This window comes from Chlamydotis macqueenii, chromosome 2 (genome assembly GCF_036417535.1).
Source record: "Chlamydotis macqueenii isolate bChlMac1 chromosome 2, bChlMac1.mat, whole genome shotgun sequence".
Lineage (NCBI taxonomy): Eukaryota > Metazoa > Chordata > Aves > Otidiformes > Otididae > Chlamydotis > Chlamydotis macqueenii.
In genome coordinates this window covers 151,462,012-151,479,070 of record NC_141557.1, presented here as the reverse complement: position 1 = coordinate 151,479,070, position 17,059 = coordinate 151,462,012, and the positions used below count along the sequence as shown (strand labels likewise).

General features: G+C 41.5%; 1 protein-coding gene across 1 annotated transcript; it reads left to right on the top strand.

Moving 5' to 3' along the window:
- Positions 1 to 461: 461 nt before the first annotated feature.
- On the top strand, positions 462 to 16,284 carry DERL1 (derlin 1). The gene is made up of 8 exons (XM_086741219.1): positions 462 to 794; positions 1,815 to 1,926; positions 5,237 to 5,301; positions 7,593 to 7,619; positions 9,650 to 9,745; positions 10,436 to 10,488; positions 11,651 to 11,761; positions 13,556 to 16,284. The coding sequence occupies exons 1-8, from the start codon at positions 642 to 644 to the stop codon at positions 13,692 to 13,694; spliced, it is 756 nt and encodes a 251-aa protein (XP_086597345.1). The 5' UTR covers positions 462 to 641; the 3' UTR covers positions 13,695 to 16,284.
- Positions 16,285 to 17,059: the final 775 nt, after the last annotated feature.

Here is a 17,059-nt window from a genome sequence, read left to right as displayed (position 1 = left end):
TGGAGAGTAGTGAGAAGGAGGCGGGCGCTCCCCCCCCCGGATGTTTGCCTGCCGGGGAATGGAACAGGCGGCCCCGGGGCCTGCCGGGAGTTGTAGTTTTCCCCGCCGGAGTCACGCCGGGGTCAGGACGGGAACAGGGGAGCAGAGCGCAGTCAGCGTCTGATAATAAATAAAGCAGAGGCCACGGCTTACAAAAAAAATATATTTTAATAATATAATGTCGAGCCCTATCAGGAAAATATTTTAATAACATCATGCAATGGGACATTGAATACAGCTTTTTCAGGCTTTCGCAAGCGCAGCACTCGTGTTACTGGCGCTCTGGCGCCGCTTCGGGGAAAGGAGCCGGTTGCAGGCCCCACCGGCGGGAGCGGCGGCACCAGCGTTACCCGGCAACGGCGGGTCGCTCCCCCCTCCCTCGGGAGGCGGGACTTCCGGCGCTGCCGTTGCCCCGGCAGCCGAAGGGGCGGAGCCGGAAGTGGCGGCGGCTCGGCCGAATTCGGCGGCGCCACGTCTGGTTCCGGGATCCCCTCCCAACCCGGGGCGGCGGCGGGCGGAGCGCGGCCAGGCCCTCGCCTTTTCCTCAGCGGCCGGTTCGTAGCGAGGCCTCGGCGGCGGCCGGGCACGGCGGCGACGACGACATGTCGGACCTGGGGGACTGGTTCCGGAGCATCCCGCTGATCACCCGCTACTGGTTCGCCGGCTCCATCGCGGTGCCGCTCATCGGCAAGCTGGGCCTCGTCAGCCCCGTCTACCTCTTCCTCTGGCCCGACGCCTTCATCAACCGCTTCCAGGTACGGGCCGCACTACCGGTCCCGGCGTGCCCTGCGGCGCCCGCGCCGTAAGGGCCCAGCGCGGGGCGCGCCCGGGCATTCTGGGAGTTGTAGTGAGCGGCGGGGCGGGCACTCTCTCCCCGGCCTCCGTCGCCGCGCTGGGAGGGAATCGCCCTCCGAGACAGCCCTTAGCAATGAGCCAGATCGCCTTCAGCGGGAAGCCGGGCCTGCCTTCCTGCTTAACCTGAGGGCCTACGAACTGGGCCCCGGGTTTAGTTAGTACCCGGGCTCGCCACCAAGGTGACACAGTGGTGCCTGGCCCTGCCAGGGCCTCTGCAAGGGTCTGTGGCCCTTGGCAGGCCTTGTAGTTTGTCTAGTATCACATTCTGGTGCATCTTTTTCTTTAGTTTTTTTTTAAGGAGGTTCTTCTGGCTGTTATGGCAGGGCACTCTGTAATCATAAAACCTGTGGCTGTGGCTTCAGGTGGCTTGCCCTGCCTTTGTTGTGTGATTGTGTGGGCATGGCTTTGGGAACAGAGGTTACACGCAGGTGTACAACTGTCTTAAACCACAGGTGGCTCTGGAGATGTTAAGGCAGAACTCGAGATGTTCATCTTTTGCACCTTCTTAGCGTTTCTTGCTTGGAATTCAAAAAAGCTTGTGTTTACGATTGTCAACGTCAGTGCCTGGGTAGGGTAAACTAACATCTGAAATCTTGAGGTTTCAGATGTACAGTGGTTCTGGATGCGTTAGCAGTATCGAAAGTGATCGCAAACTGGATATAGTCTTTTTACTTGCATTGGGAGGTTGCAGGTTGAGTGTTTTGGTATGCAGGTGTACTGGGGAGAGCACCCATTGGATGAACTGAAAATGAAAGTGAAGGAAGGGAAGAGATTCCAACCTTTAAATTTCTATTATATGTACTTATTACGTCTTCAGTGAAAAAGACTGAGTGCAAAAAAAAAATATTTTAAAAATAAGAGCATACCTCTGAGTTCATTTTACAGTGAATAAATACATCTTTCTCTTTTGATTTGGACAGATCTGGCGGCCAATAACTGCAACTTTCTTCTTCCCAGTGGGACCTGGAACAGGATTTCTCTACTTGGTGAATTTGTATTTCTTGTATCAATATTCATCACGATTAGAAACAGGTATGTTATCCACTAAATTGTATGCACATGGTGAGCTCTGCCTAGAGCTGGTGGAGACGAAGCATCATCAGGTAGAGCCTCTGTTGGGAATGTTTGTGGTGATGGGGTTGTGGCCGATTCAGATAGAATTGTGAAAAAAATCATCTCTGTACCCACTTAAGTTGCTTGATGGGAAACTGCTCTGAAAACTGATTTTCTGTGTCTGGCTTCTTCTGTTTGGCAGGGAGCCTGTTCGTTTAGGATCTGCTTTTGATACTTCTTTCTGTAGGAGGGCTTGGTGCTTTTAGTTGTTGGATTTCAGGAAATAAGGGATAGAGACTGAAAGATTGTTACTTCTGTTTTCTTGTGTCTGATGTCCTTTAACACAGAAGGATGATAGAGCATGTGTAATAATGGGTATATCCATCTTAAGAAAATAACAATGTCAGTTTTTCCTTTTTTTTTTTTAAAAAGGGATGCTTACCTGCGTTATTCTAGTTGTTATGTTGAATTGAGACATACCTTGTAAAAATGAAGTGTACCCCTCTGTCAGACAGAAATGTAAAAGGTTAAGGAACTAGTTGGATTTTCAGCTGGGAGGGAAAATTAAGAGTGGAAGTAAGGAGATTGGATAATGGATCATTTATCTCAAAAAAGGGATTGTTGTTACAAGGTACCTTCAAAACTGGTTTCATTTTGCGTTACACAGCTCATTAAAGCTAGACAAAAGTTGTTTAAATTGAAGTAAAAAATTGAAGTATTTTTAAAGCCAAGCTCCCCCTAAAAGCCTTTATGAAGAAGAATTTTGATGTAGTTCTAGTGAAGTCTTAGAACTGATGGTGTAAGTGGAAATGCATTGTGAGGTGATGTTTGGGAAACCTGACGGTAGAGGAGAGGTTCCCGGTAAACCTGTCATCCAGAGGGTATTGGGGAATCCCTTTTACATTGTAAGAAGAGTAGCAGGGAAAGGGAGGAGTGGTGCCAGATTATATTTGATTTTTTTTCTTAGTGAAAGTAAGTAGTAGTTTAATAGCTAGAAACAGTTCCTCCTCTTTGAGCCTTTCTGCAGTAGATTATGCGTGCGTAAGGGTGCTGGCAGTTACAACCTTCTGCTGTGCAAAGCTACATGTAGTAAGAGTTCCTGATGAATACATGCAGATTATAAGACATCATGGCATGTAGTATATTTACAAAACGCTCTGGTTGTCAATGCTGTGGCAGAGGTCTTATGGAAGGAAGTCAGTTCTTTCAGCAGTAAATTTACATTTCTGCTATACAGCACGCCTGGACTTTGAAACTGGAAAGTCAGCTGTATTGTTGTTTGAAACAAAGCATTTATTTTGTATTGCAATCATGTTTCTGGGTATAAATGAAGTTCTTGGTTAGGCTAGTCCTTCCTCTCTACAAAAAAGGCTTACATCCTTCTGAAAGTGGGAGGTGTAGAAGTTGCTGATAATACGTTTACAGGTGGAAGTCAGCATAGGTCTGTACCTCCTTTTGTCTGTGAAGCTGAGGAAGTGAAACTTCTGTTTTCAGGGTTGTACGTGGTTTTTGAGCATGCACTGGTGTTGCATGCTAGCTTCAAATTTAGCTGTCAAAAATATCCCTACGGTTTTGTGCTGCGCTTGTGCTCTCCTAACAACCTGACCTCTACCTTCCTGAGGAAAAGGAGATTGATGTGTTTTTGTTTTTTTTCAAATAAGTTTCAACAGAGAAAGCAGAATATGCAGAGTTCACTCCCCAGCAGTACAAATTATGAGTCTGCAGCTCTTCCCTGATGACTGGGTTATACCCCAGGCCCCACTGAATGACACTGGGCCAGAGCTCACCTCACTACTGTGCTGAGCTTTTTAGTAGTCTGTAGCTCGGTTTTCTTAGATGCTCATTGGAAAGCCAACTTAAATAGTTTGTCTCATATGCTTGTTAGTAATCTCCTGCATAGTGAGAAGTGAAAAGCTTTAAAGGAATAATACTTGCTTTGATTTCTTTCTATTCTGGAGGAGTTCCTGTGCTGGAGTTTCTACAGGGTTAGTCAGCTTCCTCTCTCTATTTGTTATATGGCAACGGTAAGGAGAAAACTCCAGTTTATGTAGTTCTCCAACTTTAAAATGTTCCAAAAGACTTTATCAAAGTTTGTGGTTTGTGGGGTTTTTTTGTTGTTTTTGTTTGTTTGTTTGTTTTTCCCCTGTAGTGTAACTTGTGTGGCTGAACTTAAATAATAAACTTAAATCAATATTTTAGTCATTTTACATAGGGTGAGTTACTTTAGTTATTCTAAAAAGCTAATACTTAAAAATGTTTTATTTCTTTACATTTTTGGAGACATGTAAAGAAGTTGTAGGAAGCCAAATAGTGCTAACATTAATTAGTGGCCACCTTTCTAGGCATTTAGATGTTTGTTTATTAGCACGTAATTCAGCTTGTTCATGGTGTACTATGTTTGTCTCTGTGTGTTTGTGTCTGTTTCAGCAGTATTCTTGGACTTTCCTTGTCTGCCTGGAGCTGTATGAAAGTTGATAGGAGTCTGGCTTAAATGTCTGTGCCAGCCTTTTACCACAGTCTGCAAGAGTGAGAGCTTAGGATTTTCACATTTGCAAGGAGGAGTTAAGGGTTTTGGTTTTTAACCTTTCTCTCTGCTAAGTCCTAAACTGAACTGGATGTCTAAAGATAATTTCATTTAGTATGATCTGCAGGGAATGTTACTCTGTTTTTTTTTTTTTTGTTTCCACTGTCCTGAAAAAATTTGCCACAGGTTTGAAATAGGAAATTCAGCAAGCAGTTCGGCTTAGAAGAAGGAACAGAATGCGCTGCACACGTGTACCCTCCTTGTCATATGTATTGATTTTTCTGGAGTGTAAAAACTATTGCATCTCTTGAGTCTGAATAAATGATGTAGAGGATGCAGTTTGCCTAAGGAAGGACTGCTTTTCATGTGACTCGATCATTAAATTTGGTGTCTCTGATTTTGCTGTGCAAGTATCTTGTCCTACTCTGTGCTTCTGACTTGCAGCTTCTTAGGTAGGATGGGGTCAAACTCCATTTTGAACTCTTGTGAATTTAAAACCACTTATCTCCGGAGTTAGTGCGCTTTTTAAAGCGGAACTGTTGTGTGTGCACTTAACGCAGTAGGCTGAATGTCTTATTTTTTGGTCCTGTGGGTTGCTCTAAGACCTTTTAAAATTAAAAAAAAATCTTAAACTGCAGACTGCTTATAGGGTAACTGTTATTAACTGAGCTTTTCTTAGACTTCTAAAAGTTTAAAAAAAAAAAAAAAGTCTTAATTTCTTGTCAAGATTTTAGTGCCTTTCCTAACAATTCTTTTTATTTACAGGGGCTTTTGATGGAAGGCCAGCAGACTATATGTTCATGCTCCTGTTTAACTGGATCTGCATTGTTGTATCCTTCTGCTCATCGTCAAACTTTTAGAATATTTTTGGTTTTCTATTTCTGCTTAAAATGTGTTCAAAGACCAGGTTTTAGCAGCTAACAGTTTTGAAATGTAGGAAGTATTCACAGGTGAATTTTTGATCTTTCTGGAAAGGTAGTGAGTGACTTTCAGGGAGAATACTAGTAAATATCCTACTACAGGTATGTAATCTGGGGCCAGAGTTCTGTTTATATGAAGCTTAGCTCGTGCTGTGTTCGTTTCCGTGGTGTTCACTGTGGTGTTTCACTTAGCTGCTTTCATGGATTGCCACCTGGCTATGAGAGAGTTTAGTGTGTTTAAGCTGACAGGTGCAAACAGCTCTAATCTCTGCTGTTCCCTGAGTTGGCAATTCAGGTACATCTTTGGAGAGATCCTTTACCTGCTGCGCACGAGTCAGCTGAATCTATGAAAGTAGTGTTGTGATATCTGCACTGAGCCAACTTCCTGAAGAAGCTGAGCTTGTTGGTATGGGAATGTTGTGAAACAGTTTTTCCATGAGTTGTGCAGTTCTACCTGGATTTTATTTTGGTCTCGGATACAAAACTGGGAGGAGTTGTTGATACACCGGATGATTGTAATACCATTCAGAGGGATCTCGAGAGGCTGGAGAAATGTGCTGGTTGGGAATCTCAGGAAACTCACCAAAGGGGAGTGCAGAGTCCTGCCCCTGGGGAGGAGCAGCCTCAGGCACCAGCACAGGCTAGGGACTGACAGTCTGCAAAGTAGCTTGGTGGAAAAGGCCCTGGGGGTCCTGCTGGACACCAAATTGACCATGAGCCAGCAGTGTGCCTTTGTGGCAAAGGTGACCACTGGCCTCCTGGGCTGCATTAGGCAGAGCATTGCCAGCAGGTTGAGGGAGGTAGTTACCCCTCTGCTCAGCCCTTGTGAGACACGGCGGGGCTGCATCCAGCTCCAGGTTCCCAAGTACAAGAGAGACGTGGACATACGGGAGCGAGTCCAGTTAAAAGTCACAAAGATGATTAAAGGATTGGAGCATCTCTCACGTGAGGAGAGGCTGAGAGCTGGGACTGTGCAGCCTGGAGAACATGAGGCTCAGGAGTGTCTTGTCCATGTGGATAAATACCTGATGGGGAAGGGAGCCAAATGTCTCTCAGTGGCAGGCTAAGAGAGAACAGGCATAAAATGAAGCACAGGAAATTCCATTTAAATGTAAGGAAAACTTTTTACTGTAAGGGCAGTCCAGTACTGGCACAGATTACCGAGAGACTGTGGAACCTCCATCCTGGGAGATGATCTCATCCTCTCTGTGCTGTTGCTCTCTCCTTGTAGCAGTTGACAGTGGCACAGCATGTGGAAAAGGAGTGGTGACATCAGTGTGAACTAGATACAGCCGGGAAAGCTAGTGTGTAGAAATACTGTCACCTTTATCAATAGATTAATTTATCTCTAGTTGCATTCCACGGTGTGGAGGAATTTGCTGTTCCTGCTAGTCCTGTTGAGCTACAGCAGTAACAAGGAAAACAATGTGAGTTTAGTTTTGTTGTTAAGAAAACCATCAGCTTCATTGTGGTTGCAGGCTGTTGGCTGTGAGCTATTAGATGAATCTGATTATGACTTGACTTGCAAACTGGTCATTTGAAAGCTTCTGGTTGCTTGTTCCCTGTATGATGTAAGGAGCAACCTGGACGTGTGATCTGGGAAAATGCTTGGTGCCATTGTGTACACATTCATGAACTGTTAAAAGCATTCTGATCATAGCAAAATTCTTCAGCATTTGTTTGTACTCAGCAGTTACTACAGCAAGTAGATCCTTTGGGTTCCAAGGTAGGAGAGTAGTATTAAAAGCCTGCATTGAGGCACTTCAGGAAATTATTTTCTGTGACTGTGGCAATATATTGATTTTTTGTTACGATCTGGCATTTTTATTTAGAAACCCGACATTTTAGTTTTAAAAAAACTAGCAGAAGAATCCAGCTATTAAACCTGTAACATACTTTTATGCAAGAACTGATTGAGTTTGTAGTTAGCCAGTTTCATCATGGAAGGAAGGCCAGTGTATCCGGCCTGGCCTTGGGGTGGAAGCTTGAAAGGCTACTGAGAAGCAATTACTGAAACTCAGTGTGTAAGTCTTTACATCATTGGAAGTTTTTCATTTTTTCCAGTGGTTAACTTAATACTACCCAGGAATGCTATTTTAATGTTTAAAAGCCTTTGCATGTGTGTTCATTTTACGTGCAGCTTCTTTTGGTTGCTGTAGTCTATCAGGTTTTCTGTGTTTTCCTTGATGGTGCAATGACAGATAACTGGCTTGGCAATGGACATGCAGGTAAGTGCAGTTGCTGTTTCTTAAATAATAATCTTATGGAATTTTCTGACTACTTAATGACTTTATTGGCATTGAGCATCATTGGCATAACTGCAGAATGTAGTTAAGCTAGACTGGTTTAGTTTATATCAAGATAGACAGCTGTGTGTATTCTGTTAGTTTTTTAGTTTCTGTTAGCCTCAGCTAATGTCACAAGCTTGTATCTGACTTTGCCACCCCTAACCTAGTTAGGGAGTCAAGGAGTGAAAATTGGCTCCTTGTGCAGTCAGGAATTCTTCAGCCTTTTACTAAAATAGACACAGATGTCACCTATGCACTGTTTCCTCTGATGAATGTGGATCTGCATTCTTACTTTTTTATCTAAAAATCATTCTTGGGTTCATTAGTCTTCTCATCAATGTGCCTTTTAATTGCCAACAGAAGATCTTTTTGTGAAAAATGCAGCTTCAGGTTCGGATCAGAATTGTGAAGTGCAAAATTCTTACAAGAATTATTAAAATGGTAATTTAAAGAACCAATTTCAATGAGGCAGTTCTTATCTCTGCAAATATTAAGGAAGGAAACAGGGGAATGTTTCTTGGACACAACACAGTATCAGATAACTGCATGTCTTCAACCTGTCTCTGCTGTTCTCTCCTCACCTTATTCTGTCCCCATCACCAAAAGCCTGCACCAATATTCTGTACAATATTATCTTAGCATTTATCAGATCACTTATCAGGCTCCCCTGGTAGACAAAAATAGTAATCATGCATCTGCAGTCAGGACTGAGTTCTGTTAAGTCCTGTCCTTCACACTTAAACTTTTTTTTTGCTGTGGGGAAGATGCCACGAAATTCTTCAAAAGCATGCTGAAGTCACCTGTGCATGGTATCAATTTTAGACTGGTTGTGTTGATTTGTATCTTTTTTTAAAAGGTACTCAAAATGGTTCTGTATCTGCCTACAAAGTATTGCTTAAAAGAGAATCAGTTGTTTGATGTACAAATGTGTTTTCCTTAGAAACAGAATTTTTTGCTTGTGTTGAGTGCCTTGCTTGAAAGTGTGATAGAGTAGCATAGCTGGGCCTCTAGTCCCATGTCAAATACTTTCAGAAATTAGATATTACTTTGTTTTTCCAGTAAAATAAAAAATGGTTTTAGTAAAGACCTAAAGATGTTTGTGTAACGAGTCAGAGTGCTGGTGTGTCGTAGGGCTGGAGGAAGGCTGGACTGAGGCCGGTGTGCCAGCTGTAATGTGGAACCTGATAAATAGCGGCATCCCCGAAGGAATGAGTTTTAACCTCTCTTCCAAACACAGAAGCTGGTTTGTAGCTTTAAACCAGTTCATAGAAATGTTGCTGGCACAGTCTGTCTTCAGTTTAGAATTCAGCAGATAGCTAAAATAGTGCTTTATATTTGTTTCACTAGAGGTAGTCCAGTCAGCTAATGCACAGTCATAGCAGGGAGGTATTGAAACAGTGTCATCTCTGGCACAGAGTGTGGGTTAACTCTGAGACCTACCGAGGTGGCTTTGCCAAGTCTGGCTGTGGTACTCTGAAATGGGGATTTAGTGGTGCACCTTCCCTCTGTGGTGCTCTGAGAGGGACGTAGCTGGCAATTCGATGGAGTAATTCATCTGGCATATTAGCTTAGCCCCAGATGAGTGCGTTTGGGTTAGTGCCCTGGGTTGTGAATGCATTGTGGCACAAATGTTGCCGACTCTGCTACAGCAGAGTGGTGTGGTACCAGGCAGCTGGAAGAAGGGGAGCTCACCACAGCTGCTCTTTCACTTGATGTAAGTTGAAGCTGTTTACTTTGACAGGGTCTTGCAAAAGAGTGACCAAGTAGGTTCTCCTGCTTAGCTTTCTCAGTAGCTTTTGAACAAATTGATGATGCATGGTGGCAAAGACTCTGGGGCAATCCTGAAAGATTTTGCTGATGTATCATGCTTATGAGCAATTTTTTAAGCTTACATCTCCTGCTACCTGTTTACGTTTCTTGGGCTTCTGTGAAAGTAATGGTAACTTTTTGCCCTTTTTTTAACATTGCAGTTGCTGATGATTCCACTTATCATGTCAGTACTTTATGTGTGGGCTCAGCTGAACAGAGACATGATTGTATCATTTTGGTTTGGAACAAGATTTAAGGTATGTCATACAGGATATTGGAAATGGTTTCTGCCCAGAAGATTCACGTGAAGGGGGTGAGGGGCAAAATAGAAATATTTTCTCTTATTAAAGATGTTCCATGCTTTCACATGGCTGTATACTCCTTGAGATGCAGCAAAGACAAATTTCTTTGTGGTCTTCCATATGGTGTCACTCAGTGCAGTTTTACTGAAAAGATGTCCTGACAACTGAAATTCATTGGCCTGAAAAGAAAAATTTCCTGACAAACATTAACCTCGTTAAAAGCTGAATGTAGTGACACAAGTGACAAAATATTGATATTTTAAATTATTCTTTCCTGTGGAACCTTGTCTGTTTCTGCTAGATTTTGTAGTGAAAACTCTTGTTTATTATTTCCAGACCTTTTAAAAATCAGAACTATTAGGACTTTGTTTCAGATGTGAGCTTGCTGTGGAACGTGGAGTGCAAAAGACACATCTACTCAAAATGTTTAAATGAGTATGATTTGTCTAAAAATGCTAGTGGTCACTCCGTTTGGAGTATCCTACCTTGTTAGGTAGAATCTGCTTAAGTTGATACATCAGAATTTGTGTAATGCCTAAAATATTGAGATTATAATCATGCTTATTAGTGCAGTGGGGAGTTGAGCAGGTTTATGTCTTTAACTTGTACTTAGAATTACTGTGTCTCCATTGCGGTTTTTTTCAGGCCTGTTACCTTCCATGGGTTATTCTGGGATTCAACTACATCATTGGTGGATCGTAAGTATTTATTTTTATGGCCAATTTGAAGTTATAAAAGCTTTTATGGCTATTGAACTTATTGCTGAATTTAGAAGCAATTTTAAAATAAGAGGCTTAAAGTTGTATGATCAGACTGATAATGCTCAGTGTCACATGGTGGTCGTTTAAGATAAAAGCAAGGAGGAGATGTGCATGTGAGAACTAGAGAACGTAGGTGAGGGGAAAGTAATAAGAATTTGGTTCATTTTCTAGTAAATGTACGCATAAGGCCTTTTCCTTACTGAAAGATCAACACACAGTAAAGATGTCATCCCACATGACCAGCCATCGTTACTGGTTTTAGAAATGAAATTAGCTTGACTCTGATGGCGCTGTTACTTCTTTCCCTCACAGTCTCTCCCAAATGCTGCTTTTTTCAGTTTGTGCAACAAGGGAAAATGGCAATAACAAACCCACAGGGTGCCATATTAGCATTTGCTGAATTTGCTGGTCTGTCTTGGGTTTCTTTGACTCTGTGATGCAGAAATCCCCTCTGTGCGCGACCGTTCCCATTGATGCCCTGCATTGGTTGGGGCCTCTTGGTGCCGCTGTAACACAACTAGTGACAGTAACAAGTTACATGGTTGATTCATAAAAGGAGGCGATAGCATGGCAAAACCAAATTCCCTTTCCTGGCTGTACCTCTTACTGACTCATCTGTCACTTGAGAAAACTGCTTGCTGTTAGATACCTGCTGTTTCTATGCATGACGGAAGATACTCAAGGGCCTCCATTCAGCAGTGTTTTTGCAAAATTTGGAACAAAACAGTTCAGTACAGCAGGAGACAGGTTGTCCAGTGAAAACAGCGGTAACTTCTCAAGCTCCGCAGACTATTATTTTAGACACTAATAGCTGTATGGTCTAATTCCCTGAGGTAAACAAGTGTTTAATTGCATTTTCAGTACAGACTGTAGAGAAGGCTTGGAAGGGAGGGTGGAACAGCCTATTGGTATGTTGGCACTGAAGACTGGCCCTTCTAAAGAAGTGACTGCAAAATGCTGAGGGAAGGGAAATTTTCTGTGGCTCACAGCCCTGGAATTGCCCATGGCAGGTGAACAGTAGTAACTGACAGAAGATAGTCACTCATTTATTTTCAGAGAAGATAGCATGTGAAACAACTACTTTTCTTTTGCCTTGCAGAGTCATCAATGAGCTGATAGGAAATTTGGTTGGACACCTGTATTTCTTCTTAATGTTTAAATATCCAATGGATTTGGGAGGAAGAAATTTTCTGTCAACACCTCAGTTCCTGTAAGCTGGCTTTATTCTTTATCTCACTGTTTGTTTGGTCCAATTTTCTGTGTTGTTCTTCAGACATATATTTGCTGGGATTGTAAAGTGTAAAATACTTTGCTAAATCAGCCTGCTTCAGACTATTTTATTGACTGTGCTGCTGAGCCACCAGAAATGTTGAGTTTCTTGTAAATGGCCCATGTGAGAGTTCTTTGTTACTCTGTACATGGCTTGTGTCCTTTACCCACTCTTAAGAGTGAAAATAGAAGTCATAGTTCTGCTAGTGAGTTGAGCTGTAATAAAGAGAACTCCCTAACAATTATCAGACAGTATAAAAAAATTATTTTCTACTGTAAGTTATCTTTTATCTGTATTTCCATATATCATCAGTAGCTACCAGTCCAGCAACCTGTAAAAATAATAGGAGTCAGCTGCAGACTTGTTCAGGACTATAATAAATATTCTGCTTTGCAATCGGTGCCAGTCACCTTGTCTGAGACTGCAGGTCTTGGTTTCTGAAGTGCTTTTTCTTGTGATCTGTTCATTGTTTTGGCATTCAAATGCTACGATATGAAGTCAAAGTTTGTAGCTTCAGTTGCCCTTGTCCTTATCCATTTGGGCTGTTAAATATTCTTTCACTACCAAACTTTAGTTAGCAACTCAGTTAACCCTTTTCATTGAATAAACTGTTAATTATAAAATGCAAAGTTGAATTACAGTTATCCTTTCTGCACAAGTTTTAATGACTAGGGAAGCTTTATGTTCTACTTTTGTGTTTGCAAGCCCTCCTGGTAAACCTAATTTTTCGATAAAGATTAGAAGAGAAAATGTTGCTTTAAAATGTCTGTCATAGTAATAACCGCTCTGAAACTGCCATCACTTTTGTTGGTTATGCGCAATTCTCTTGATTCCTCATATGTGTATTTAGTTTTTCTCTGTATTTGAGAAGCAGGAACAGAAGTACTGCAAACATCTCTAATGAGGGATAAATTCTGCCTTTGCAGTTTAATGTTTTGTTAAAAAAAAGATGCTGTGATTAATTACAGATATCTTTAATATAATAATGAGGAGCTTTTTCTATACAGAATCATTTTTCTTGTAGAAAGAAATCTGGTTTTTATGTCCAGCCTCAGATTTTCGTGGTCAAATTCAGCAAGGGATTTGTACGCGTTCAGTGTAACTACTGTAGAGCTGAAATGACTCTACATTGATGGCATCCTTTGCAAAGTGTAGATGCTGTATTTTAGATCACTCTATTTAGGTGGTACCCCAAGTTGGATGATAGTCTTACAGCTGTTATTTGCCTGAGCTTTGATTTCAGACAAGCTAGTTGCTTGAGCCTGTCTATCTTAGTCTCTTTGGTCTTCAGTTCCTCAGGAATGTTTACTTAGAAAGTAGAGAGATGGTTGGATGCTGTGATAACAGAAGCTTTTTAACTATTGAAGAGAGAGAGATGCTCAGAAGTTATTTGGATTTTTTTATTTCTCCTGAAAAAAGGGAGATAAGTCAGGGGAATTAAGTTTGTATCACAGCATTTATTATCAACAATGAGACTTCCTTGAGTGGGTTTTTTCCTGTGTTTGGATTATTGTATCTAACCATATCCCAGAGATGGAAGTTCCCCAGAATTCCCATTTCTCAATGTGCTGAGGGCTTAGATTTGGAAAGAATTCTGTGAAGTACTGCTATGAAAAGCCAGTTTTATTGAAAAGTCTAACAGCTAAAATGAAATACATGGAAAAGTAGTCTGGCATTTACCCCCAAGGTACAGCTTTTTCTCAAACTCTCTCCTTCTCTTTGGGCTTGTCCTAGGTACCGCTGGCTGCCAAATAGGAGAGGAGGAGTGTCAGGATTTGGTGTCCCACCCGCTAGCATGAGAAGAGCTGCAGAAGATCAGCAGGGTGGTGGAAGACACAACTGGGGCCAAGGTTTCCGGCTAGGTGACCAGTGAAGAACTCCTGCCGTTGGAAGTCAGCAACTCTGGTTTTAATTGGACATAGGATCGACCCTTCTTGGTGCAGAGCATGCTTAAGAACTGAGCTCTCTGTAGTACTGTTGGATTAAACTGATTAGAAATCATATTTCTGATTCAAGAGAAAGTTTAAAACTCCAGAAGGGAAAAATGTAGATCTTGCTCCAGCTTAGTCAGTAGTGTCCAATTTGAGTCTGCCATTAAAAAGCCTTCTTCATACAGTATTGTCTGTGTCGCAACAGGTGTCCATTATGCTGTCTTGTTCCATGATGTGGTGGAACAAGATAATGGTGTTCTCTCTCGCCTAGTACATTAAAAGCTTTGTTGACCGTGGTAAGGTAAGAATCCAGTGTGAGACAGATGGATCAAACTAACCCCAAAGTTTAGGTAGCTGAATTTTTCCATAGCTGTGCTTAAGTCCTAGGGTCTTTGGAAACATTATTTAAGTGATATCTCTCTGCTGCATTCATAAAGCAAAGTGCAAATGTTTCATTTCTATTATTAAGCTGTATTTTGAGGGGAATTTTTCCTTGCCGTGCAGCATTTGTTCTACCTGCTACAGCGTGGATATGGGCAAGACTAAGGATAAGAGGGCTTTCATTTGAAATGGCAATAACAGATACTCACAGAATTGAAACCTGAACTCTTCATGGCATGTTATGATGCTTGCTATGTTTAAGCTGAATTTGTGTGGCTTGGTTTTTTTGGGGTTGTTTTTTTTTTTTCCCCTGAGATCTGTGAATTCTTGGTTTCAGGGTTTCTATTTTGATTGCAAAATTGGGTAGCACAAATGCTACTTAAACTAGAAAAATTTAACATATCATTGTGGTTAATGTAAAGGGTACTGACTGCAGCATTATGTTTATGTTAACATAATCTTCAACTTTCTCTTAAAAGCTTTAATACATCAAAGAATTAAAGCTGGGAATAAACTTTTCCAGGGTCAAGATATAATAGAACAGATTGCTTTAGTACAGGACTCTTTCATTGTCAGATAAGAAATTACGTACACTTACGTAATTAAGAAATGATTAGTACCTGTACTTTTTTGGTAAAACTTTTTGACATGTAGAAGGGAATGATTCTGTATTGTATTTTTCCTCATACTGAGCTCCCATGGGTAGAGCACAGGGCTAAGATCCAGCAAGCTATAATGCTAGCTTGTTACTGCCTAACCGCATGGACTTGAGCAAACTTCTTACTTATCTCAGTTTTCCCAGCTGTAAGGAGGACTCGTGCATGTCTCACATCACTCTTGAAAGGTAGCTGTCACCAGCTCCCCTGGCAGGCAGCTGCTAATGAGCAAGGCAAGGCTTAGGTTCACGTAAATGACAACACTTAAGCTAGGAACACAGTTACTCTAAGCTTAACCAAGACTTCTAAGTTGGAACATAGTTGCTCACTTTTTGTTTCATAGTTGGAGGAAGAAGAGCATCATTGCTAGGATGAGATTCAAGTCTCTGAGCGAATTTTCCTTTAGCATTTGTCTGTCTTTTTACTGGGTAGGTAGGGCACAGAAAGCTGTTCTGCCCCAACTTAAGTATCTCAGGTATCTGTAAGTAGGTGAAGTCAATCTGGGCAAAAACATTTTTATTATTACTTTGTTTCTTCACTAAACCTGGGTTCTGAAGGTTTAAAAACTTGTAAATAATATGTGATGTGAAACTGAGAGGAAAATAAGCAGTCAGACTGGAAGTTTTCAGCTGGCTTGCTTGAAAAAAATACATACTCCATTTCTTCACTGCAACTTAATTCTGTTGATTTGGTTTGTGGAAAAATGTAAAAAGCTAGCAATCGTCATATTGTGCTTGGGTTTTACAGGAACTTGGAGTTCAGAAATCACCTACCATTTTTGTCTATTCAGTGATGAATTTTAAAGACGCTCTTGTCTTTGTATAAAATGATAGACAGAAAAAAAGGACTGCGGTGTTGTAAATACTAATCTACCATTGACCAACAGCTGTTACTTGATGTTAACTTGAAAAGTCTGAGAACCATCATTTTTTACGGGAATCATGATGCAGCTGGTCTTTTTATAAAGTCATAGTAATATCACTGTCTGCAAAGCATTTGTCTTCATTTTGAGTCAGGACCTAACTGTTAAGTGAAGATGCAATAATTTGTGACTTAGCTAAAACCCTGTCACGCTCAAATTGCAGAGCATCCTTGTACAGAAGGCCAAAAGGAAGACCTGAGTGGAGGAAGCAAGGCAAAAGTCACTGTCCTAGCCCAGTGCACCATGCTGGATCTTGCTTTCTAGTTCATCCTCCTTCTCTAAATTAAGAGGAAAAGATTTGCAAGGAAAATAAACTTTTGATAAGTCTTGATTAGCTTTTGAGCGGCTTCAAGTCAATTACTTTGGTTTACGGAAAATTCACTTCAGAATTCCGTATTACAAGCTCAGTTTTTGTTTCTCACTTGCCCTGAAGCACTGTTTGTCCTCCAGCGTACATTGACAATGGCAGTCTCTTGTTAAATGAGTACCTCCTTTCTTATTTTGTACAGATAATTTCCCTTTTTGTAATCAATTTTTGTTGGCGAAGTTTTAAATTAAAGTTTTAATCTCTGTTATTGTCTCTGTTTTGCTAAATCGTATCTCAGCTTAAGACAAGCCTTGTGATCTGCACATCTCCAGCAAATGTCTGACAGCTGCACTGTGACACCACCTCCTGCTATTGATAAAAGTGCTCAAGAAAATTACTTGCTTTTGACTGGGAGTTTTGTCTTCTCTGGTTGCAAAGTTGTAATGGCATTTTCTTTGTTTATCACCATGAGTTTTGACAGTGTCTGTCCTTCCTGGGCTATTATCGTTTTACAGCTTTTTTTTTTTGTATACTTGGTAATTAATTCTTTATTGTCCTTTGGGGAGGAAGTATCCTTCTAGTCACCCTCGAACTTTGTGGGATTGATAGAGATCACTTAGTTTTCCAGGGGTAGGCTTGGAATTCTGCAGTACCCTCTCTCTGTCCAGCCAGATGTGCACAGCATCCAGAATTCCTTTTGAGACTCTTATCTCAGCTGATTTGGAAACACATTGAGCATCTTCTGAATGACTCTTCTGGTTCTCATCATTCATCTGGCTGGACTTTTCCTGTTTGTTACCACAGAAGTACCAAAGAAGATCATGGAAGTGGTACATAAGGCGTTGTGCTCTTGTGAATTTGTTGTGCTCTTTGAACTGGGAAGTCTTGGTCCATCCTAAATACAGCAGATAGAACCAGTGTAAGGCAAGTGTGTGCCATTTGATTTTGCTCCAGCTGCATAAACAGCCAGCGGAAGAGCTAGGAATATGAAATCAAATGCTTCATCTTCCATTCCTATTGCTTTGTCTTGGCAACAGCTTC

Excerpts from the sequence above, each read along its gene's own strand:
- DERL1 (XM_086741219.1), top strand. The coding sequence starts at position 642 with ATGTCGGACCTGGGGGACTGGTTCCGGAGCATCCCGCTGATCACCCGC. Across the intron at positions 795-1,814 it reads CCTTCATCAACCGCTTCCAG|ATCTGGCGGCCAATAACTGC; the intron begins GTACGGGCCGCA and ends TGATTTGGACAG. Across the intron at positions 9,746-10,435 it reads GGTTTGGAACAAGATTTAAG|GCCTGTTACCTTCCATGGGT; the intron begins GTATGTCATACA and ends GGTTTTTTTCAG.